Raw genomic sequence first — 26,431 nt, 5'->3', positions numbered from 1 at the left:
ACTTACTAGAAGGAAATCCTTACTTGATTTGATGGGCAACCAAATCAAGCCAAATGTAAATGGGAAAAGCCAATCCTTGTGGAGATCAAGGGTGTACCCAGTTACCCACTACAAAAACCCATGATAAAAATCCTAAAAGTAATAGCAAATAGAGCCTATAATGATGAAAAAAGTCAATCATAAAGTGCACTACACAAACCTATTATGATGAAGAGCCTGAAGACAAGCAAAAGCAAATTTCTTCACTCTGTTCTCCACAATAGCATGCTTTGAGTCATAGTCCATGCCTGCAAAAAGATCCACAACATTCCCTGCTGCAAAGAAGTTTTTTTTGTCAATACTAACAAACGAAGCACTAAGACAACCATCGACATCCGCATACAAACAAAGGCACCAATTAAAAAGATCAGTAGGACTACCCTAGAATTCTGTGACACTGTCTCTCCAATAAAATGCAATAATCCCCACATTCCCAGTCACATGATGATATGGGTAGCAACCACTGACAAGAAACAGTCAACCTCAATCACCAAACAAATCCATCATAAGATCGAGGAAAGAACATGCAGACATAAGAGCTGGAGTCCAAGTAGCAATTTAGTTAGCAAATGGTATCAGACCCGAATTGCCCATATGACTATATGAGCCTGAACTCCTATATAAGCCTCCCATTGAAGAAGGTAACTTGTTTCCTAAAAGACACCATAAGAATTTCACCAAACAGAGCTCTCAAGCAGTCAAGCATATGCCAAAGGTGTTTCAAGGACTAATTACATGGTCTATACCAGGCAAAACAGTGGCAACATAATGCAAACTCAATTATGCTTCACATTTCAAACTAGGGGTTATCAGAACAAGAGCATAACACAATAGTACAATTACTCCTTGTGTCCTATCATGTTTAGGCAAATATGGAGAATAGAAAAGGAGCAACAGAACCTGGTGAACAGGACCTAAAAGAGAGTACCTTGGAAGAATTCAAGACAGAAAAACAAACATGATTGAGGAAAGCCAGAAATAAAGTTTAAAAAAATACAACTGGAAACACTAAAGCATAACCAAAAAACAACAATATCCAACAAGGACTCATTTAATGAAGATTCTATATAAACTGACCATTGGCTCGAGCAAACTGATGGAGCAATCGACAAGTCTCCACAAGAATCACAAAATCTCCATTGTTGCGTGTGTTGAAGAAAAAGAGCAACTGCTGAAGGAACCCTGAATCAGAATTGAAACAACTCCTGAATGGACAGAAACAAGTAAAAAATAAATAAACCAATCAATTGAGCAAACAGAAATAAATTTGATTCAAGTTGGAAAAAGGACCTCAGCATTTTTCTCTCTCCCCCCCCTCCAATACCAGGTTACTGATTGTCATCACACAGTATTGACAAAAATGAAGGCAGTAAAATTGGTAGGGCCAAGAAAGAGTCTTATGTAACCAAACCGAGGACTAAAACCTGTCTTCTCCAAGGATCAAGAATTAGGAAGCGGAATCAGAATGGATCTAGATGAACTCAATCTTATCCATGATTCATCAGCCACTGAGGGTATAATATAATCAGATATTGATCACATTAGTAGGAAACAATTGGCTCCACAGATTAGCAACCAACTTCAAACATGCTCTCACAACCCAACCCTCTCCAGTTACCAAACTAACCCCCAAACTAAAGCACACACAAACACCTCCCAGAAAAAGGAGAAGAAAACAAAGAAAAAGTTCAGTCCAGGTTACCAGATGTGCTTAGGGGAGAAAAACTCACCTGTCTACCTTTTGGTGGTGCTTCCCAAAAGTTTGGCAGAACTGCTCTCGCACTTTAGAACGCTCAGCCTCTACAGCCTTTCTCCCTCTGAAACATTTCTGCAACTAATAATAGTCAGGTTCCATACTTTGCTCCACACAAAAAGGGGGAGACAACCCGGCATTTAAAGATATTTCACTACTCAACCACACAAGAACCAAAAAAGAGATCCAAAATGGAGAACTCTTTCATAATGACAGTTGAGCAACTTAAAGGGAGTAAATTGAATGCATAATTCCGTAAAGCACAGTTTCTAGTTCAATGAAGCAGATCTTAGGCTACACTAACCTAGGAAGAAACTGATACTTTCACAAATTGAAATTGCCTAAACATCAAAGGGACTTCAAAAAGTTAAACTCCAGCTCAGAATCTTTGTGTACATAATGGCAGAAGAACATATTACAACAAATTAAAAGAAACAGGATATGAATTCAGAAGCAGATAAAAAGAAACAATCATCAAGAGAGACACTTTATGCTATCCTGCAAAATCCCTTAAGTTATGAGAAGGTTAGAAGTAATGGTTTGGAATCCCACACAAAATTCATAACAATAATGGGTGGCAGGCTAGTAGCACACAGCCACACACAATCCCATACAAAATTCATAACAATAATTCGTGGCAGGCTAGTAGCACACAGCCACAAACATAAAAGAGCTCACTATAAGCTATTGGATGAAAAGCGTATGTATTTCTTATTGACAACACCATATTTTCCAGATAAGTGGAAACAGTAACTTTCATCCACATACTGGACATCGAGTAAATCTACACAGTGGTTATAAGGACTCGTCAAAATAAAAATGTACAAAAGAAACTTATGTAACATACAGTCCGAATAGTATGAATGATCATCCCACTGGTTCGTCCTGCAACTAATTTAAAAATACGATCTAGACTTCCGATGGACCAGCGGTTTAAGGAATCTAACATCTCAAAGTATTCTGAATGGGAGGGTATTGCCTTCAAAAGTTCTTCAGAAACTCCCAAACTCTCTCTCAGATAGCATGATATATCATCTTGAAAAGGACAGTCATTAGAAACATGGTCATGAGACTGGAGTCAACCACCATAGCTGGAGTTGGAAATAGAACATACAAGATTTGACAGGAAGTCTACCGAATTGAAACATAACTCAAGGAATATAATCTATCTATTTTCTAGGCAGAACAAGGTACAAAGAAGAAATGGGTTGATCAATTGATGTGATATCACAAAAATTGTAAATTTTATATACAAGGTGTCTAAAGACTTGCAAAAAAGCATGACCGTTAATACGGAACATCAGAACAGTAAGCAAGAATGATGCCTTCCATTATGATTCAAAATTTCCTTCCTTATTGAGTGGGACAACCAAGTAATTTAAACATTGAGATGCCCAATGGAAGCATATAAATTTATAACGGTAGAGAGCTACTAATTGTCTCCTATACTAGGCAATAAAAAGGGTCTTTAATAAGCCCAGACCTGGCCCATGATCAGGCCAAGAATATAAGCTGCCAGTGGCCTTTTAAATCTGGACTCAGTGAGACTTCTTGACTGGCCCTTTGGGCCCATAAGACTTCTGTCTTGATGGGCTAAAGGAATGTTTGTTCGTCTTCTCTTTGGGCTTATTTGATCTACATCACAATCACTTTATGAACCTTTTCAACCCCAGCATTTGAAATTTCAATCAAAATTTGCAAAAATATCAAACTGGTGAAACCTAGATAATATTCGCACAAATACCTCAATCTAACCAGCATTCGGAATCAACAAGAAAAAGTTGAAGATGGTTGGTTCTTGCTTTAATGGCTTCCGCAGAAGCTTCTGCTGGATCGTGTAAGACAAAAAAAATTGCACCCTATTCAAAAATGAAGGCAGTGGATAAAAATTAAATGGTCAATGACTTTCTCATTAATTGTGGTGAGATCTACTGTTTGGAATTTTCCTACATACATTTTCAAATGGCTGGAAGCCGTTGCACTCTAGTTTTCATTAGGTGGTTTGTAAAAACTACCCAAGATTTTACATTTCCAAGCAGAGAGTGACATGCTAGAACTAAATTCTATTAGGTCTAGTCGAAGCACCAGGACCTTCTTTGTGCCTTTAAATTTTACATAATATTAGACAGCATTAATCCAGAGAGATATCCAATGAAATAGTTCATAGAGGTTCAATGATCAATCTGTGATATGCTAGGGAGGAGAAATGTTTCATGTAAACATGTGGACATAATTACAGATACAGACATTATGATGCAGATCCACCCTCAATTTGGCTTATTTTCCTTAAAATAACCAAGGGTTGGGTTGTACTGATTATGAGCCTTAATCCCCATAGTTTTAAGCATTAACAGGCTTCTTTAAGAGGACTAATATGACGATACACTAGTTTATTTTAAGTTAAAGGCAGTATCTTTTATTAATCAGTTATGAGTTCCCTATAGGTAGTAAGTTTGTTTAAGTCATTTACTTAGTCTAATTTTAGGGATCAACAAAGAATTAAGGTAATTAGTTTTAGAGAAGAAATCCTTTCCAAATGCGAATTAAATCCGTTTAGTTTTCTTTTTTTTAACTTTGAGCTTGTAAGTTGAGTTCAACCTATTTAAAACCAAGGTGCGAAGTTTTGGTCCATCTCAGTACTGACCGAATTCTAAAATTTCAGGAATCTTTTATTCAGATTTCAACCTTTTAATATCAAAGTTAAGAACTGGCGCAAAATTTTGATGAGATTTCAGAAACTTCACCGAGATTGCAGTGATTTTTCAAACTTTCGTTTTTGTTGCCAGCTTCATTTCGCCAAGTAGCGAAAGGGCAAAATTTCGCCTCATTTCGCTGAAAAAGCAGTAGTACGTATAAAACCCCACTGAGGAAGTGCAACTTTGACTGATTATTGTTGATACTTGAATTGCTTTTAAAGCCTATTGACTGTTGTCTTCGTGTCTCTTGAAGAGATTGCAGCTGGAGTTGGACTCCAATTCAGGTGCTTCAAGCTTGGAGCATTAACTTTTGTTATTCGCTGTTGGCCAGCCCTCCTTATTGGTTTGGCAAGCAAGCGTTAGACTTGGGAACTCTAAGCTTAGATGAGAAATCAAGCACCAAATCCCCAACCTCCCCCACCCCCACCCAAAAAAAAAAAAAAAAGAGGTACGCCTAATTCTTGTCCCCATTAATTTCTGCTTGTTCAAAATTCATTAAACCTGCAACCATACCCCCCCCCCTCCCTTTTCTGTCCATTAATTTTAATTCAATTCTAAGAAAAGAAACTTCTTACAAGACCTCCATTCCATCACAATTTCAGACCCTAACTCCATCTCTAGCCTTTTGACCTTCGACTCCTAAATTGCTCAACAGTCCTAGAACTTAGAAATTGAGATTTTCCCATCAGAATCTGATGCAGGACAAGCAGCCAGGAACTAAGTCGAATCAGCATCAAAGGCCACCTAGGTACATGAAAGAGGGGGGGAGCAAAACACTGTTCACGTGAACAGTGCCACAGCCCATTATTTGGCATGTTCTGAATATTCATATAGGATCTTGTGGGGCCCAAGATCAGATTTTATGAAGATTTATTTTTGGGAGATTTAAAACCTTAATTTAATTTCTATCTCGATAGTTTCTATTTTAGTTATTCATGCATGTGGCTGAAATATAAAGCCTAGTAGTTTCTATTTTTAGTCTACTACGTTTCTATTTCTTGTAAAGCTTTAGCCAAGCCATAAATAGACCATTACATTTCAATAAAGAAAAGACTTATGGAACAGAAAAAAGAATGAAAGTAAACCTCTAGCTTTGGGAGTTTGCAAGCCCTACTTTCTGTCTCTCTCCTCTTCTCCTCTTCTTCTTATGAGTGTTTGTCTCCTTCTTCCCTATCTTCTTTATCATTCTACCTTCTCTATTCTGTCCCCCATTAGAATCACTTCACATTAGGATCAAACCATCTTCCAACCCATGACATTATACCTTAAAGTTATTGCCCCATTGCAGGTCCACAAACCCTTAAACCAGAACCCAACCCCCCACTCTCTTTTTACAGCCAGAATACTTAAAGTGTTGTTTCTAATTTGTAAGATCCTGGAAGAACTAACTCTTAGTTGGTCGTACCATTTGAAAGCTACATAAGGTCAATACAATGAATTCTCAATTATAGTTGGGCTACATCAAGGAGAGCATTAAGCCTTAATCTGATTGCCTATCATGAATAAGTTAACTAGCAGCTTCCAACATGAGGTTCCTTGGTACAAGTTTTTTTTTATGACGACATTGTTTTGGTGGATAAGGAAAAAGCTGGATTAATGCCCAACTGAAATTATGAGATCAATCTTGGCATCATAGATTTAAAGACAAGTAAAACAAAGATGGGGTGATAGTTGCAACGCCAAATTGGGGTTACTTGGTATTGGGCCTCTCTTAGGGGCCTAGACAATGAGCATCTAGACCAAGAAACTTTTACTACTTAGTATTATTTTTCTCCTTTGATGTTTAGAGGTTGAACCAGTAGAATTTTAGCTAATTATATTTTAGTTTCAGTAGAGGTTATATGAGTACCACTAATAGTCAGATGACTTCAGTAGACTGTATTTAGGATTTGCACCTTCCATATATGAGCTTAGACGGTAGATTGTCCAACATGGGGTTCACCCACAAAAATGTGGCCTCTTTAGATACAAGCGTCTCAATCTAAGCTAAAGAAATGGATGATTCGGCAAGCAAGGAAGGTGGTTTGCCTAGAGAAGTGAAGGATTCAAACACCAGCTAGCGCCATATAGACAATGGAAAAAGAAATGTCCCCTGTCCTGGAAGCATGGAATGGAACCATTCTTCCACAACTTGGTCACATTTGTGTAAGCTACTTATGAAGAATCAATTAGGTTTCCAGTTCTAACTGAATCTTCTTCCAATTTCTTTACGACAAAGGTAACATCGATGTACTGTCCTCACAGGGAATGGCAAAGCTCTTCATCTAGCTACATTATCTCACGGAGAGAGGCTGAAGAAAAGTTTTGTCAGCTCAATATTCAACAGTGATTACAGACAAAGAAGTGATCCTCAAGGACTCTAATTATTAGTTTTCCACCAAAAGTAGCAAATAAGAAAGGCTGAGCATTACCTATGACCTATAAGTCAGATGACTGAGAAGGAAAGCAGTACCAAACAAATCAGATTGTTAAATATAAACCTGGAAGACTAGCATATCGGATTCATTACTTGTACAATCTTTATACCAGACTCTGGGTTAGATTATTGATATAAATTCATACTGAAACTTGTCAAATTTATAGAAACTCCCACCTACACTCCAAGTGGAACAGAAACATGAGATAGTCTCGGTTCATTGCAATTTGAGAATCCAACGCTAGCAGAATTATACAACACACTCACAATTGACCTCTTTATAAATTGATAAAAAATCCACCGAGTCATGTCGAGTTCGTAAAGAACAGATACTGAATTCAAACTGCTAGAAAATAATTTTTTATCAAACGAACCTGAATCTTAAGAGCAGCAGAATTCTGCTGCCGCAAATTTAACCGGCGCTTCCTCTCATTCCGTGCCTGCTCCAAAAGCCTCTGTCTGTCTCTTTCTTTCGAACTCCTTCCACCTAAATCTACCCTCTTCCGGGACGACGAATCGCCGGAAAAGAACATTTTTGCAGGAGCAGAAGAATCGCCCGTATAAAATTAAAAACACTAAATTATGTCTCACAACAACGCGTCTGGAAGGATTAAACTATCTTTGAAGGCTAATAACAATAACTTTCTAGCAGCAAAAGAACAACTTGCCCTAGTATCGAAACTCCAAAAGCTTAACTTCTCTTTGCTAGAGATAGTTTCTCGAAAAAAACTGATCTCAAAATCATGGAATCCTATGGCGTGATCGATAATTTAGCATAAGAATGAGGATCGACGGAGCAGTTCGATATGCCGATGACGGCAGCACAGAAAGAGAAGCTCGGCGACTCGAAGGTTGGCGAGCTGCGCTCCTTCGCACTTCTCAGTTCCAACTTACACGAGGTGCGTCTCAAGTCTCAACGGAGAGGAGAAAAGTGAGAGACGTTTAATTACCATCAAATAACTTGTAGTTAATTGTTAATTAACGAGTTTCCACGCCATCAACATATAAATGACTAATATGAGTCCGGAAAATAATTTTTCTTTTCTCTTTCGCATGTTTTTTACGACATAATTCAAATTTATTAAAAAAATTTGCTCGTAACCAGTTTCCACGTCATCAACATATATATGACTAATATGTGTCTGGAAAATAATGTTTCTTTTCTCTTTCGGATGTTTTTTACGACATAATTCAAATTTATTAAAAATTTTGCTCGAGAAACACTTACATTCTTTTTTTTTTTAAGTAAAAGAAGTTTTGTATTTGAGGTTCATCGGGCCAGCTTGCACGTGACTCGATTACATCTTAGGGAGGGGGGAGCTTTGTCGTCCGCAATGGTCGAACCCATGACCTCTCCAACCCTATATTAACTATTTTAATGCAACAACAATTACATCATTTTTCAATATAAAAGTTGCATGCATATTAGATTTAAATTAAATAATTTTATAAAGGATATTTATGAATTGGTGCACTAAACATAACAATGGTAATTTTCATAAATAAAATTAATATATTTGTTCCAAGAAACTCATAAAATCAAATGTCTATGATATTATTTATATTTCAAAAATCAAGTTTTATCTAATGCTTCAGAAAGTGTTTCAAATTCCAGAAGCACTCATAATTGTTTCTAGCGTTTCTTGATACACGGATTCTAAACATTTGTATATGTGCCTCAACATGTTTCTAGAAGGAAAAAAAAATGTGTGTTATGAGGATGTAAACAGATTGCACATAAGTGCTAACCCAAGTGATACTTAATTCCCACTTTTTTTTTCTTTAACTGTATATTAACGGTGTACACAACCAATGTTATAGAACTAGATACTCTAGATCTATACATGTACAATTAGGGGTAAAAGTTTGGCCCTCATGGTCAGAACTGAGAGATTAAATATTTGACTAAGGATAGCTGTTATGGATTACTTCGGATACAAGTATGGTTAACAACATGGAATTATGCGTCGGTTTATTGCTTTATGGTTTGTGTAAGGTTTATAATTCACGTCACGGCTAAAGTTAAGCTTAAGTGCCTAATTTGACTTGGCTTGGCCCTATGGGATCAGCCCTCAATATTGGGGTTTTAAAAGCCTCAACCCAACTTGGCAATATTGTAGTCCTATTTTCAATAAGGTATGGAGACACCTTATAAGCCATAGTGAATTCATTTCCATTGCACTGGACACCCTGTGGTTGTCTCCAAGGGTCTCAGGTACCTCATTGTTCGAAGTACATGATCCTATAGAACAAAGGGGTGAGCTTGGAGTATGTGTCATGGTAGTGGGAATAAACCAAACATGTGCATTTGATAACTTAATAGTTTGGATACTTTCCTTTAATGAGAAAGCTAGTAGTTGAGACAAATATACTTGTGCCTCGACTCTACAGTTTGCAAGCCCAAAATTACAAATGTCAGAGGATGAGATCATTTATATGCTTGTGTGGGATGAGCATATGGATATGAACATGCATGTAAGGTTTGCAATGTAATCATTGATATGTATGTGAAGTGAGGGTCTATTGGCAAGGCATGTGATATTTTTAGTATAATATGTTGTACTAGGAGTCTTTTGTCATGAAGTAGCATAATCATGACACTTACAATAGAACCGAAAAAAAGAAAAAGAAAAGAATAGAATAGGTAAATATCTATATATTTTTTTAAATTACATTAATTTTACATCAATTTATGTCAACCAAACAAATTGATAAAATTGATTTCACTTCACTCCATTTGCTGAACAGCTGAAGGACATAAAAGGGGGAAAAAAACTCCACTTCACTTCACCTCAGCTTCACTTTCTTTCCCCATTTGCCTTGCAACCATGATAAAACATATTGTTGAAATTCGGTGAATTTTTGCTGCATTTCGATCGTTTAGGTGAGGAGCGAAATAAAAGGGGCTCGAAAATGATATTTTCCAAAAGTTGATAGAAATCATCTAAAGATCAGTGATTTCCCTACGAAATAGCAAAAAATCAGCGAAAATTGCTGAGATTTGGTTTGGATCTATCTCTTTTACTTTCAATCCCTGAGTTGGATGTTGGATACTTGAATCTCTCTCATTCAAAAATCTCAAGTTTTAAGAGGAGTTGGTGCATTATTGGTGACAAAAATTGCAAGAATTAAAAGGGTTGAAGAGGAGCAAGCTTTGTTGCCCCAGCAGATGCCACGATCAACATCACCCCCACTGCCATTTTTCATGTGGAATTTTGACCTCTTTCAGCTCCTTGTTCTCTCTACCCCTACTAAAAGTACAAACCCTAGAGTGAGAAGAAATGAAAAACAGAGCAACATAGGAAATCAAGTTGATGAGTACTTTTGGAGCCAAAACAGAGAGAAGCAAGGATTGATGAATAAAATGGACGTTGGAAGAACAGAAAGATGAAGATGCAAAAAGCCATTTCGTACCTCACAACTTTGATTGAGGAAGATTGAGGCGAAATGACCTTCATAGGTTTAGAGAATAAGACTCAAGGAGAGGACGACCTTTGTTGACAGAGATCGAGCAAGTTCTCTTCCTATGAGAAATAGCAAGAATTTTGGGTGACCTTATTCGTAGGTTAAGGGTTTGAGAAGTAGGGTTTATAAATGAGGGGTTGAATTTTGTGTGACTTTAGGCAATTTGCCAAGGTGCGAACTAGTGAATTTTGCCTAAATGTCGCACTTTGCTTGCAACCGAACTTGCTCTTAGTGAAATAGGGCCATATTGATGTTGGCTTGAGGTCCAATCCCACCTGTCTTGGGCCGAAATATGACGTGTCGTCTGGGATGGGTAGCTCGGGTTTCAACATCTGAGCCCAGTAGGTAGTAGGCCCTGATCTGATCCCTCACAAGTATACCAAGCTCCTTTGAATCTGGGGCCCAACCGCCAATGCCCAGTCTGTTTAATAACTAAACAGTGGGCCAAATGCAATAGTAAGATGTCATTAGATGATTGGACTGGGTTTGTATGGGCTGGGCCTTGGGTCAAAAATTGGCTCTTTCTTCATATGGATTTCATTCTAAAAGAGGCGTCATGCATGGGGTCATTTCAGTCCTCCCCCACAAAATTTGATTTTCCCTATCGAATGACTCCAAATATGACTCCACCAGTCCAGCTCCCTCCCCCAGTCTCACTCCAGAGAATTTTCTGCATTGGTAAAAAGGTTAATTCCTCACAAGTGAGATGTCGTGAGTTACCGATCTTGCATTGCTGATGTGTTTGATGTGGTGGTACCTATAATGCCAGTGTTGGATGGACACTACTTGAGTTCCATTAAATATCAGGTGCACAAAGAGTATATGCAGATTGTATCATCTTAAGTGAAATAAACCGATATTTCGTTTATCCAAACTAAACAATTCTTTTGTATAGCTGAGATTTAATATAGTCCATATGGCGCCGATCCAACACTGGGAACTAGACCTGTAAATGGAAAGTCGAAATCCAACTCCGAATTCGTATTGGTATTTGTTTAAGGGTGACCGTATCTAAAATTTTTCTTACAAAAAAATATTGCCGTATCCGTCTGCTAAGCAACCGGATTCAGAATCGGATAATTCCTTAATTTATCTAGATAGAATAAAATATTCAACATTTTTTTTCTCTAAAAAGAGATGATAATCGGATTTAGAAACCGGTACGAAAATCAAAAACTATCGGTTAGAGTAAAGTATGAAACATTTTTTTCTTTCTAAAAAATGGTTGATAATCGGATTACAAAACCAGAAATTGGAAATAAAAAATAAAAGAAAATCACCTATCAATAATCGGATAGTTTGTCGGATTGGATTATTATTGAATATTCGATAAAGTTCCGGATTAGAATTTGGATGCCTTCTCTAAATTTATGCAGAATTTGGATAGTAGTTTTGCTAATTGGATTTGGATTCACATATTGGTGTATCCGAATCGAATCTGATCCGTTTTCAAGTCTAATGGGCACCACAAATGCCACACATTAGATGCCATAAGTTTATTTTTATAATAAAAATTGTTGGAGATAAGAATGGGTAGAAAAATTAGCACTAGGATTGTCCTTGTATAGAGAAGCCTTTAAGTTTACCTAAAAAAGAAAAAAGAAAAAAAAAAGAAAAAAAGAAGAAGAAGCAGCCTTTTAAGTGCTAGATTTGTCCTTTCTATATTAAAAATCAAAATGGGTAGTTAAAACCTCCAGATATGAGTGGTTACTCTTCCAATACCGATCACTTCATGAGTAAGTGACATATTTACTGCAACAAAGACGTCAGTTGGTTGGTGATATTCGTAGGTTTTTCTATTTTAACTGTCATTCTCAAGAAGGTAATGTGTATGACTTGCTTCTTCATTCTTGACAAACCATTTGTACCTTTGGACTGAAAGTTAAACTATTGACCCATTAACTTCATATTTAAGAACACAACAGCTAACTGTGAATGACTATGTTATCCCATTTTCCCCTTCATTCAATCATATCTGCAGATTCAAACTTGTTCAACGGAAGTAGTTTGGAAGTGGGTATAGGTCAGGTTCCGATTGTCAAAAATGTTATAGACTCTCTATGTTTTCAAAAGCATACCTTTTGTTTGGCTGGAATGTTAAATTAGTATATCTTCTGGCCGTTTTCCAGGATAAATACTATCTGTGCAAACAGTGGGCTAGGGCTTAAATTTTTAAATAAGAATTCTGTAGCAAAAATCCTTTTTTTCAAAAGTCAAATGCATGAATTGTCATCTCTGTTGTTTAGTGTTGAAGCAATACGTGTTCATGTTTTGGTGGTGGGTGAGCTAAATTTTTGTATGCATTTCCACAATCTAAGACTGGTTGAAAAACCAGGCTTTAATTATTAACTTTTAATTCATAATGGGTCACTAAGTTTGAGTCAAATTTTAGCCTAACCTAATTATGATTCCAGGTGACTCGACTAGGGTTATACTAGAGGTGTTTCAGAAATGATAGGTCAAAGGGTTTTCCTCCAACTGTAAACTGTAAAACTTGGCTCCATTCTTACTGAGTTCAGCATTACAAGCTAATCATTTGACTCATTTGGGTTATATTTCATGTGACTTCTTATATCATGTCATGGTGGTGTTAAAAGATGGCGAGGAATGTCTATTCTTTGGATATGAAAGAGAGAGATTCATCAGCTGAATGGCTCAGGAACTTCAAATTATATATATTTAGACCCTAGAACACTAGGTGCCATTGCAGAGCTGCTCTAGCAGTAAGACCCACACCTCTTAGTGAAGAGGTTGTGGGTTCGACTCTTGCCGAGGCATCTCCCTTTGAGTATGTAGTCGAAGTGTGCACAAGCTGGCCCGAATGAACTCGAAACACTAGGAAATGGGTAATTTCCTTTAATGGAATGTGTGTAAAGAGAGAGAGTGGTACTCCGGTTGTACTCAAGTTATGCCACTGTAGCTTAGGGTTTCCACTATAAATGGAAAACCATGTATTACAACCCTTTCTTATAGAAGGATCCCTATATGTGTTTTAGAATTAATGGAGACCTAAGTTACAAAGTTACAAGGTCCTTGATATTAATAGGTATTACAAGAGTTTGAATTCAAATTATTTTCAACAGTACAAGAGCTTCAGGTAGAATTCATCTTGAACTGTCATCTTCTATAAGTAAAGTCCTTCTAACTGATAAACAGTTTTTGCATGTGACTGATTGAGTTTGAACACTTCATGAGATGAGAGTCCATTAAGATTAGAATTCCGTGACAGCAGCGCTTGTGAAGACTTCTCTGAAGACTTATCCTTAACAACATATAGGACTCAATATTGACATCACTTTCCACCCTTAATTTTCATTTTCCTTCCAACTGAACTCACGCAATTGACAGAAATTACAGATTGGAGAAATAGAGTTACTTAACAGTGGAACTGCCCAAATGAGTTAGGCCAAGAGATGTCTATTTCGAAAATGGTCCATTTCTTGTAAAGATTTCATTTGGGTAGTAATTATACTTTTGAGTTCTGGCCAATGGAACAGTCTTAGTCGACCCTATCACTGTTGAAGGTTTGAGACTTCTTCAGTTCCTCTCGTTTAGTACTGTTCGAAAAACGTGAACCAAGTTTCTACTTCTCCCTGACGGTGAAAGCCAGCCATGGCTTGAACAACCTCTACTAAGAGATTGAGAAAAGATACATAATTACACTGTCGTAGTTGTACTCTAGTGTCAAAAAGAAAAAGTGAGCAGTGCTATTTTCATTAATTTTTGAAGAAACCCTAGCGTCAATGAATTCCCTATCAGTAGAGCTTGTAGCATGTGGAAGTGTCACACTGTCACTGTGCTAGGTAATATAATATTTTGGATTTCTTCTTTGACAAGATAGATAGATAGAGAAGAGGAGGAATGTGGCACCTCTTACATCACTTTTGAACTTTGACACATTTCACCAATACCCAGTTCCCAAAAAAGTTGACTATGTAAAACATGAAGATGACCTCCACCGAAAACCATGGAAGCTCGAGAGCTGAGTAGCCAATGGTGAGGAAGTGAGAGATTAGGGTTTAAGAAGTGATTAACCATCTAGCTTTACTAACCCAAAAGCAGAAAAGCTATGGAGTTGAATATATCTATGTCATCACTTTAGGATCACTAAATGTGGATGCCATTGTGCCGGGACTAGTAACTAGTTACCAGTTGCCGTAAAAATCTTCTTTCTTTCTCAAGTCACTTTTATTGCTACAATACTTTTTCACCATCTCTTGATAAGAAATGCTTAAAACTCACTTTGTCCTGATAGTTAGTTTTCATCTCTACTGTTGATACACTAGCATTATCATCAATGCTCCTGCTCCTCTTCCTCATTGACGTAGTCATGATTATGGTTAAGTCATTGTTAGTCATTTTAACACAGATGTAATCTCACCATCAATGTGGCTTTTCATGATCGATAGGGTTCCTCAGTAGTGTTAATCTATGGAAATGCATCAATCATGCATAAGAATTTTCCAGTTACATCCCAGATCAAAACTTCTTCCGCATGCATTGGACGAAGATATATGATTGTGATGCGGTGGAGGTGGCCGGTGGTGGTGGTGGTTGTGGTGGAGGAATTGGAATGCACTGTTGGGTGACATATACAGATGACTAGAGAGAAATTAATAGAGTTGAGTCTAGAACTCTAGGTTTGGATCTCTTTAGGGCTCAAAAGTCGGGGAAGCCATGTGTTAACTGGGAGTTGGGTGTTTCATGAGTTTCCTGAGTTTGGCCCTTCATGGCTGGACAGGTGTAGTGTAATAGAGTCCTTGATAGCAACTATTGATAGAATCATTGTGATCGTTTCACAACAAGGAAACGTAACTCCACATGTTTTTATGTAGGATTCTCTCTCCTTTCCACTTTCGCCTTTATATATGAAGATTTAGACTTTGACATATGCTTAATTAGTTCCTATTTTTTACATACTTCACAATTTCTATTCTTAACCACCTAAGAAACTTTTTAACCCTAACTTGATATAGCCGTTGAAGATTGATAACCTAGCTATGGAAAATTGAGAATTATGGATTATTAGCTGGAGAATGTAGAGAAGGTGGGGCTTGCTAGGAGAGAGATGCAGCTTATATAATGGTAACGGTGGTCGGCTGCAGTTCTAGCCACATAAAATTATTCGCTCGTTATTTCTTTCTATATCAATTTGGCAAGGTGGATGTACTAACCTTACATGTAAATTAGACAATAACCTATAAAGGTCTTGGGTCGACCCTCCACACCTTCTCCTCTCCGCGTTCCCGTTCCTTGGGCCTATCACTTATGGGTGTCGTTATTTGTAATAGTTTATCTACTTCATCACTCTTTTACATCAATTGGCTATTGAATTTTTCACACAAAAAACAAACAAAAAAAAAAAAGCAATTGAATTCACCAACAATGAACTGCCTCCCCTCCATTTTTCTCTTGGGTTTGAGGTTTTCCTTCATTCAAAGTGTATACTTCTATGATTCTATCAATATCTTATCCAAGATCTGTTCCTTCATGCATTCTTTGGTAGATAATCATAGATCATTGGTCAAGCGTATTTCAAGGTATCTCAAGTGTACAAACATCCATGGTTTATCACCCTCTAGGCTTACTTTGATGTTGACTAGGGGCTATAGTTGTTGGGCCTAACTTGACCTTAGGTAGTTGCTTAACCAGAAAATTTGTTGTCCTTTCCTCTTCCATTGTACATGCAAAGCCAAATGCTTCATTCTAGCTAATTGATCTATTAGGAGGCTGTCTTCTACTAATTATTGATATTTTTGTTGCTGGTCCCCTACATTGTGGTGTGAAATATTTGATGTCATCTATTTCACTTCTAATCATATGTTTCATGCATCATATATTCAATATATCCATGAAATATGGATGCTGCAGCCTATTTTACTGTTAATCATGTTTTGTTACGTACGTACGTAATACATTGAGATTGATTACCCTTTTGTTAAAGATTTGTTGCCAATTATTGTTAACTCACTGTTTATTCTAATTTAGTTTTTATTGCTGATGAACTCAACAATGTCTTGACAAAAGCCCTACATATAACCAGATTTTAATTTATGATCCATTTTTTTTTGGGGGGGGGGGGGGGGGGGTGGTGGTTTTTGCTTTTCCCTACAAAGAAAATCACTAATCTGCCTTTCCCTTGTGGTCTCCCATTACATGTGTAGTAACTCATTATATTTTAAGGCTTGCAAGTCACATTTGATACTTCTCCTAGTTTGTTTTAAATCTCTAATAGTCACCTAGGAATGCATTACCTGTAATCCTGTATGATCTCCAGTTAGGAAATGAATCTTACTGAGAAATGAGAATACAATTTTTGATAGGGAGAGATCATCCTATTATTTTCTCTCCTCTTTATTACATGTGGGTCTTTTTTCTCTCTTCTTAAGCTGTCATCCTAAGCAGCTAGCTTATGACAACATAGATCTCCCTCTCTCAAGACTCTCAATTAAATCACATTGGCACCGGCAGTGAAAAGTTATCTGGGCCACCAAGGAAGGTTATGCCACTGAATACTCAAAAGCCCCATCCCTATCACCAATTACCAAACAGATATCATCTCCTAGTCACATCTCACAAAACTCAAAACTCACAACCCAAATGGTCCCTATCAGCATCAGGATTAATAAAGACATTGAGTTGAACAATCAATCTATGCCACCCTAGGACATCTGCCACCTAGCTCACTTCCACAGTTACATACCTACCCATATCTTCTTGATTAACACAGTCATTCACCTTCAAAAACACAACAAAGTGTGAACTCTGCTGGCTAAGAAATTAAGTAAAAAATGGCTAGATTGGTTCATTTAGAAAGCAGAGAAAGCTAATTAATAAATTCTTGTTATCTCTCTTTTGGGTGCTGAAGGGTCCCATACATACCCTCCTTGGGGGCCAAGCAGCCAAAACCCTGTCCATTGAAAGGTTCTTAAATCAATAAACAACTGAGCTTATCATGGAACTTGCCTAGTAGTTCCACTACAAAGACGACCAGACTCTTGAGAAAGAAGCCAACATAATCACGGTTTCCTTTTGTGAACATGAACATCGAAGCATCAAAGCATGGGTCGGAGGAGAAACACTGAGAAAAAAAACACAGTTACAGAGGCTCTCTAGAATATTAAATTTACAAACCCAAAGAGACGCGTGCGCTTAATGGATGCGACATCTGTGCTCGTCACTTTCTTTAACTTTAATTTCCTCGGCGGCTGTCACAAATAAATATATACATAATACATTAATAAACATCTATTTTCAGAAAGAAAGAAGGAACTAGCTTAGCTTAACAGTATACATAAGTGATTAAAGTCACATGCACGCCTGAAGGGAAAATACATCTATGATGTTGTATATCTTGGAAAGAGATGGAAATAGATGGAAAGAGAGAAGGGTTTTTGTTTTTCTTGCTGGATCCATCTCCAGAAGGTAAGATGGTCAAGCTGTCAAAGAATTGGGAGAGTAGAAAAAAGTGAAACAAGATTAAGTTTGAGTCAAAGACGCTTCAGGAGCTGATAGATAGATAGAAAGAGTGGAGGTAAATGGTTCAAGATTTTTCCTTATTATAGTATTTCTAGTTACCATCAGACACTAATAACGAAAGTGAGAGAGATGGGCGCCCACCCCCCGATGGTAGCAAGGAAAGAAGGGTCGCGGCACCCCCCCCCCCCCCCCCCCCCACCAACCCAACAACCCCGACACCCACCCACCCCCGCCACCGCCAACACCCGCCCCCCCCCCAAACCCCCCCCACCTCCACAGAAAAAAATATTTTTTAAATTTTTTTTGTGTATGTTTTTTATACTATTTCTTGCACTTTTTAGGCGATTTCTCGCAATTGTATCACAATCTTACCAATTTTATCACAATGATTCAAGACTCAAAAGTTAATGTGTTAAATGTAATTCGGAAGAAAATCTACAGAGAATAACTTATAAATAGAAAAACTTTTTATAGTAAAATCATCAAGATTAATGAGCAATCTTACCAACTATATTCTAGTGATCTAGTCCTCAAAAGTCAACATGCCAAATGTGGTTAGGGAAGAATATATACATGAAATAATTTATGGAAACAATTTAATTATGAAGATATTTTGTAATAGAATCGTCGGTTAATCTTTTCAACTATGTCCGAATGATTTAGGCCTTAGAAGGTAACACATTAAATGTGGCTAGGCAGGAGATTTAAATGGAAATATATATTAAGAAATAATTTAAATTATCAAAGTCAACATGCCAAATGTGATTAGGGAAGAGTGTATACATGAAATAATTTATGGAAACAATTTAAATTAGTAATGAATCTTATAAAATAATCTTCAGAGTGATTTGATAATCGTTCCAATTATGTCCTAATGATGTAGGCTTTATAAGGTAACATATTAAATGTGACTAGGTAAGAGAATTTAAATGGAATAATTTTTAGGAAATAATTCAAATTTACCACATATTTGCATCAGATTAGGATAGGCATCAAATTTACCAAAATTATTGCATAAAAATACTCAAAAAATGGAAATTGCTCTACGAGATATCTCTTTCTCTCCTTAAGGGCCGTGGATGGGTTCTCCGGTGCACATATATCAAAACCATCCATGGAAACCTCAGACACTTTGAACCCTGAAAACCCGGTTCACTTTTGACTTCTTAACCAACCCCTCTTCCCTTCTCTTCCCCCAAAGAGAGAAAGAGAGAGTTCTGGTCACTTTCATGGAGAATTGATTCCTCTCTCTCTCTCTCTCTCTCCGGGGGGGGGGGGGGGGGGGGGGTGCAATCCATTCATACGATATGAAGCTTTTTTCAAAAAGAAGAAGATGAGTTATTGACGTATTAAATTTCTTAATACAACCTGCCCCCATTAGCATAAGCATAAGCGTAAGCTAGTACGCAACAGGAGAAGAAGTAAAGAGAAGAAAAGAAATAAAAAAAAAAACCACACCAGCTAGCACTGGTGAAATCTCACAGAAAAATACAAGAAAGACATTGTGGATAGGGCACGTGTCTGTAATAATTGATCTCTTCAGACTTCATGAATAATGAAGAAGATAATGGTTTCTGTTCTGCTTTTTCACCTCTAGTCTGATTTCAGGGAGTAGAAGGAATTCCACATTTAGAATCCATCTAGAATGCTTTCTTTCAATTTTTTTATTCATTCATTCCATCTATATACATGTATAATAAAATAACCAAAAGGAGAAGGAACCCTAAATTATATATTACAAGCTATCCTATTATCTATAGCAGCTAGTGATGTATGGATATCTTTATGCACTACTAATTTAATTATTTCTCTTTACCAAGTTTAATAAAATATAACATAAAAGTAAGATAGCTTCTAACAATTCCCGTTTGAAAGGAATCTGTATGCTTCATCAATGGTGGTGCAAAAAATGATATCCTTTATGTAGGACCTCCTTATAATCATGCATTAACAAAGGAGCTCAATAAAGAATCTCAGATATATAATCTCATGTTGAGGGAAAATGAATAAGGTAATATACCTATTCTTTGGTGATTTACTTTTAATCTTCTTTTCTTTAAATATACTTGATCTTTTCAAGAGATTCCAAGTGAATAAAACACTTTAAAAGAATGAAGTTGTACGTACAAATATTTATAGTTTTATACTGATGCATTGAACATTTCGAATGATACATCCTTGAGAAATCTTGAATTATATAAATTGTGGGGTCATGTTCTAGTTTCAGCTGAAGTCATGAATTCGTGGAGAGATGATCCAATCCAATTAGTGGTGTCCATAAGTTAATATTAATATATAGTGATTAAGATCAATGAGTTGGCCAGTCCATATATGTAAAAAAAGAATAATTAATGTTAATAATGATGGATCTAATGCTTCAATTAGAGAGGATGTTTCTATTTTTTAAAACCAAAAATTGATGTTTTGCGATTCGAGGAATTAAACAACACACAAAGTTAAGTGCTAATGAACTACTTAAGTTAAGTGTGGAAGGCAATATTAATATCCTTCTGTACTTATCTACTCAATTGCTCCAATTAATTAAGTCTAAGATCTAAGTCTAGCTAGTTTTTTTTTTTTTTTTTTTTTTACTTTTATAATATGCTTATGGGTCCTTCATATCATGATTAATTTATTAGTATTTAACAGTGAAAGAGAAGGTCATTTTGTGCTAATTATGAGTGATTAGAAAATTAAGCTAAAAAGTCACTAAAAAGTTGATACACGCTACATACCATAAGAGTTTAAAGCATCCGTATCTTCTTTTGTTTTTAATAAGAGACAGATATGAAAGACAAAGTGATCACAGTGACACACAAACACATGTCACACTATTATTTGATGGATTCAAGGGGAAGATGAAAGGGAGAAAGAACTACACTATCCGAATGGATACAAATCATATAATTGCTTTTACATTAGCATATGCGAATAATTCTTTTTTGGACTGTAGAACTCAATTACAATAACAAGAGAGGGTTTCTCTAAGCTAGCTAGTGTCATAGGAAATATATGAACTAAGAAGAAAGGAAGAAGAAGAGAAACAAGAGAGAGGAACTATTGGTGCAACCCATGTTAAGGTATTTGTGTTAAATCTAATTTATGTTTTGTAATATTTTCAAGAATCTGTTGTTTAAACTTTAACCCTAGCAAACAAGTAGGCAACTTGAAAAAAACTCATATTATCTTAAGTGAATGGATCCAAAACTTATTCATTTATGAGCTTGTGAAGTGATCAAAGTTCACAGTATCATAAAAGGAGTTTTCCAAGTAAAGTAAAGTAGATATGGAAACATCATCTCTTATTTTAAGAGGAGTTAGTGTAGCTTGGGTAAAACACAGCCTTTACTTTTAGTATGTGATATAAGGATTTGAATTGTGGAATATTAGTGTGATGATTATGATGTAACATGGTTATGCAAGCTATATTGTCTTACATATCCTCTTGTGCATCACAATAATGATCTCCAAACTTTGTCCCTGTTACCTATTCGATGTGGGTTACCTTTGAAATTGTAAGAAAAGAAAAAGAATTAAACAATATTTATATAAATTGAAGAAGAAAGACGTAGAATTTTATTATTTTTAGATTAATTTATTTTGTCCCAAGCAAAGCTTTAACATGAACAGACAAACGAGAATTGGTGGAAAAAAAAGAGAGTATGGTAGAGAGTGTTGGGTTATTAAATAGCATTATATAGATTAACTAACAAAAATCAGAATGCTTAGATGGATGAGTGACAAAAAAAAAAAATAAATATAGATAAGGTAAGGAATAAATGATCGTATTAAAGCTGGCCTAGCAATAACCTTGAAAAATGATAAACTGTGAGAAAGTCGTTTGAGGTGGCATGAACACTAAATGACAATGTTTAATGGAGGTTTTAGATGCAGTTGTATGGAAAGTGTTTAATTAATTCAGATTGAAGAAATTAAAATAACTAAGGACAAACTTAAGACAACTTTAGAATAGGTAGTGAGAAAGGATATGCATAGCTTGAGCATTGTATCTAATATGACTTCAAATAGAATAGACTGAAGGCCTTAACCAATCCATTAGTTAGAATAAGGCCGCTACGGCCTTGGACTCAAAAGGCAAACAGATTGATTGGAGACATTCATTTTTACGAATAGAGGGACAAAAATAATTTTGCTATATCAGAGATGGCTATGATCCTAGAAGGTTTGCATGCAGCGAAGAAAATCAGTATCAGGGCGATTATCCTCGAGTTTGATTCTGAGAAGATTGTGGGATTGAAAATTTTTAGGTTGAGAAGGGTCATTTGGATAGGTATGTGGAAGAATTAGAAGCATCAAAGGGCAAAGAAGTTGCACCAAATTTGGGTACACTAGTAGAGATGCGAATAAAGCTGCTGACTGGATGACCGGTGGAGTTAGATGCAATGACACCAAGTATGTTTTTTTCTAGGATTCTCCTATTGGTTTGGAGGGGACCTAAGGAGGGCTACTCGGATGAGTTTTCCCCGTGGTTCTGGGGTGTTGTCCTCGTTTATGTACTAAAAAGAATCGTTTTCTATAGTGTTAAGATCTTTTTTCGTGTTAAGAGGAGAGAAGTCGATCGGCTGATGAGAGGTTTGGCTAAACTAACACGTACCCCCAATAAAGTTTTTGTTCTAGCTAAAATTTTCTTGTAAATGGGAAATTAGAAAAAATGGATTGATAACAAACCGATAGTAGAGCGATAATAACACATCAACAAGAATACTCAAGCCACAACTGACCGCACTAAAACCGAAATAAACAAAACCGACTGATGTACACTAGTTCTTGGCATCCTCTGGGATATTTGGCTCATTTCCTTGAGGAAAATCTCCCAATGAGCACTCGATGAGTTATAGATTCAACTACATGTTATATTCTAATCTAAGAATACTCATTAAATTTATCCTAATCCTTGAATTAAAATATTCTTAATACCTAAATCCTATAGCTCATTAAATGCACTCATAAAAGCCCTTCCATGGAGAGGTATTGGAACAGAGTTTAATCCTGATTCCTTGCTTGACAGAAGAAGAAGAAGAAAAATAATAAATAATAAAAAATAATCCAGATTCTTGTTCATTGTGGGGCCCCCACCCAGTGAGATGGGCCAAGAGGCCCAACATGCGTGTGACGTAAAGCCCTTCTTGTATCATCTTCAAAGGTGGGAATTTGGAACCCTAACCCATCCCATCAAACCGAAAAATCCTTGAATCTATTGGTGCATGGTTGGATTCCTCTATGATTTGATCTTGAGGGACCGGTCTAGAATTTCCAAGACCGATTCTGACTGATCATTCCGGTTTGTTTTTGGTATAATTTCCATGTCAATTTTCCACGGCACATTTTCGTCTCGCTCGTAGAATCATTTTTGTTGCGAGTTCAAAGTGGGTTCAAAATTGTGTCAAAGTACCGGTTTATTTAAAAAATAAAAATAAACAAAAGAAACAGAGCAAGTTACACATACATGATTTGAATATCTTCTGTTCTTAAAATACAAAATTAAAAATAACAAACACAAGAAATAATAAATAAAAACGTGACAATGCTACCATAGATATAATTTTTGTTTTGCTCGTAGATTAGGTCATATCAATCCGAATTGAAATATAAAAACCATACTAAATCAGCCCACTAATGACCATGGTTTCAACACCAGATTTTTGTAATTTTTTTTTGATAGTTAGCTTTTTTTCTATTCAGAGAAAAAATAATTTGCAACATTTGATTTTATTTTTAAGGAAATGATGTGGAAAGTCAAAGAGTCAAAGTTGAAATCCCAGAAACTTACGATTTGTAATAATAAAAAAAGTGTTAGTGATGTGGTGATGGTTTAAACAATTCCCTGTTTGCTGCGTGTTTTCTCACATGTTTACCTTTTTTTTAACATTTCAAAATCTCATTCCTTCCATCTATAAAAGACCCAAACTTCTCAATCTTCCAAGTTAAATCCCATCAATTCCTCAAAGTCTCTCTTTTCCACCGCCCATAATTGGCTTGCTCCAACCAAACTCTTCTTTCATCTTCTCCCAATCAATAAAAACTATCTATTTTCAGGAAATGGACGTCAATGGCAGCAGAAGTTGCAGCTCTGCAACTCAAAGTGATGAAGAGATGGACCTCAGGAGAGGTCCTTGGACTGATCAAGAAGACCTTATACTCATCAATTACGTTACTACTCATGGCGAAGGTCGCTGGAACTCCCTTGCCCGACACGCAGGTAACGTAGCTGATGCAATTAATCCTTTCTTGGTTCTTAACGGGGTTTCCCAGAAGAGATTTCAGAGCCAAAACCCACAAAGGAAAAACTATCAAAATCCTTTCTTGGGTTTGCCTTAATTTTGATTTGGAATTGAAACCTTCTTTACTTCTCAAGAGAGTTCTGGGTTTGTTCATTTTTTTTCTGGGTTGATTTGCTTTCAGCTTAGGAGACCTAAGCAGCTTTATGAGTAAACCCAAGTTAAGAAAATATAAGCAAGTGGGTTGTCAGGAAACTTTACTAAAACACCATAAATTATTCGTGTATTTGCTTGTTTATGTTCTTCTTTCTTTTTCTTTTATGAGTTGAGAAATCCTGAATAGAATGGATTGAAACAGGTCTGAAAAGAACCGGAAAAAGCTGCAGATTGAGATGGTTAAACTACCTAAGACCAGATGTTCGACGTGGAAACATAACCCTCCAAGAACAGCTTTTAATTCTGGAGCTTCATTCTCGTTGGGGCAATCGGTATATCTCTCATCAATCTTAACTCAACCTCTGTTTCTTCTCATTTTGTTTTCCCTTTGATGACTAGTACTCTGTTCTTAACCTAGTTCTGTGGTTTTCAATCTTTCAGGTGGTCTAAGATTGCTCAACAATTGCCAGGAAGAACAGATAACGAGATTAAAAACTACTGGAGAACAAGAGTTCAGAAGCAAGCAAAGCAACTTCAATGCGACGTGAACAGCAAACAATTCAAAGACACCATGCGTGATCTGTGGATTCCAAGGTTGGTAGAGAGAATCCAAGCTGCCACTGCTTCAGCTTCAGCTTCAACCAACTTCACCATCAACAACCACCTCGCCGCCGGTGCCGGTGGCCCAGTCATGTCCACTGGCAGCAATCACAACTTGGGTTATGTGCAGGTGAACCCAACTTTCACGCCGGATAATTCTAGCACCGGCGGTTCGTCTGACTCTTTTGGAACCCAAATTTCATCTGTTTCAGACATGCCCACCGATTACTACAGTTACCTAACAACCAACACCAATGGATTTCAATTGGGATCAACTCAGGTTAGCAACCCAGATTGCTTAACCAGCCCAATTTCTTACTTCAACCATGGAATGGAAGCTCAAGCTTTTGAACAGAACACCAGCACCATCACCACCAACAACGTCTGGTTAGGTGGTGGAGACGCATCAGAGACTTTGTGGAACGCCGAGGACATTTGGTTTTGACAGCGGCAACCATTCTGATCTAAGAAGGATTATCGAGTTTGTAGAAGTTAAGAGGAAGCAGAAGGAAAGAGAAGAGAAGAGAAGCAGAAGAAAAATTAATAGACTATTAGGAAGAGAAAGAACAATAGTTAATTAAGCATTTAATTATGGATTTTTCAAGTGTTAATTACTTTGGTTGGGGGTAAGGGAAGCAATATGTGTACTAAGTACTCATTCTTTTGATAATTTGACTTTGTAATGAAGGGGGTTAGAAACTTGGGTTTTGGATTTGATAAAATAATTATAAGTTGTGGATATAATTATTGGTTCCACTCTTTACTTGCTTCTCTTTAAACTTAAACATGGCTTCCCAAGTTGATAAAATATTTCTGAAACAAAAGGTAATGACCAATGGAGTCTGAATCAGAATAAATATATATATAAACTTGTTCTAGAAATCAGAAAGCAGAGTTGCCATTGATAATTGGTACACATACAACCTCATCTGTTAAGTTAAGCCTAATCACTAACCAGCTTCAAAGTTGTGGTGCTACAGACAACTGGGTTAGGAGAGAAGAAGAAGAAAAAAAACTTTCTGGGAAGTTGCAAATGCATAAAGAATTAGATATTCAATATGGTGTGTTTGGGATATGGTGGAAGAGACAAGATCTTGATAAAATCAGCTAATTAGATAAAAATCCAATGTAGGTTAGGCTCTTAATATTGTTTTCACCAATCAATGTATTCTGCTATTTGGCTTAGATGATGCACTCTATAAAGAATTTGATGAAACCTTAAATGGGGTCTTTAAGGACAAGAGGAATGTTTTAGGTAGTGAACTTAGAATAGTTTAGTTAGCAAAGATCAATATCTCTTTAATCTTGAAGTGAATATAAGACTAATGAGTAAAAATGACGTTTATCATAAACGTTTGAGTGATGATGAGATGAAGGTCACCTTCTAATAGGCTACGAACCCTATTGATGGGATCATAACTTTTCTTTCCCGAACATATGATTGGTTTGCACTAAACTATTACGTACTGACAAAGATTTTGTGATTTTTTGGACTAAATTTTTGATGTCACTATTTGATATATAAATATTTGACGTGTCTCAACATGAATTCATTAAATTGGGTCATCTATAACAAAAGGGATACAGT

The 26,431-nt window shown here is 36.5% G+C and overlaps 2 protein-coding genes across 4 annotated transcripts in view; one reads left to right on the top strand and one right to left on the bottom strand.

The window, feature by feature from the left end:
- Positions 1-7,849, bottom strand: part of UPL6 (ubiquitin protein ligase 6) — a 66,532-nt gene extending 58,683 nt beyond the window's left edge. The window contains exons 1-4 of one of the 3 annotated variants that reach the window (XM_089153452.1): positions 7,279-7,849; positions 1,770-1,867; positions 1,117-1,244; positions 200-314 (exon numbers count right to left, since the gene is read on the bottom strand). In XM_089153452.1, coding sequence (XP_089009578.1) covers positions 200-314; positions 1,117-1,244; positions 1,770-1,867; positions 7,279-7,437 — 500 coding nt within the window. In that variant the 5' untranslated portion in view covers positions 7,438-7,849. Of the gene's footprint in view, positions 1-199; positions 315-1,116; positions 1,245-1,769; positions 1,868-7,278 lie in introns of those variants that run through there. The other 2 variants (XM_089153453.1, XM_089153454.1) reach the window with 2 other exon arrangements.
- Positions 7,850-23,812: 15,963 nt separating this feature from the next.
- Positions 23,813-25,574, top strand: LOC149019446 (transcription factor MYB108-like). The gene is made up of 3 exons (XM_089153450.1): positions 23,813-24,068; positions 24,446-24,575; positions 24,685-25,574. Exons 1-3 carry the CDS (start codon positions 23,909-23,911, stop codon positions 25,286-25,288), a joined length of 894 nt encoding a protein of 297 aa, XP_089009576.1. The 5' UTR covers positions 23,813-23,908; the 3' UTR covers positions 25,289-25,574.
- The last annotated feature ends 857 nt before the right edge of the window (positions 25,575-26,431 follow it).

Source organism: Hakea prostrata, chromosome 4 (genome assembly GCF_041222555.1).
Source record: "Hakea prostrata isolate BN-2017 chromosome 4, UWA_Hpros_2, whole genome shotgun sequence".
Classification (NCBI taxonomy): Eukaryota; Viridiplantae; Streptophyta; class Magnoliopsida; order Proteales; family Proteaceae; genus Hakea; species Hakea prostrata.
Note: the sequence above shows the minus strand (reverse complement) of the source record. Positions and strands in the feature narration are given on the sequence as shown.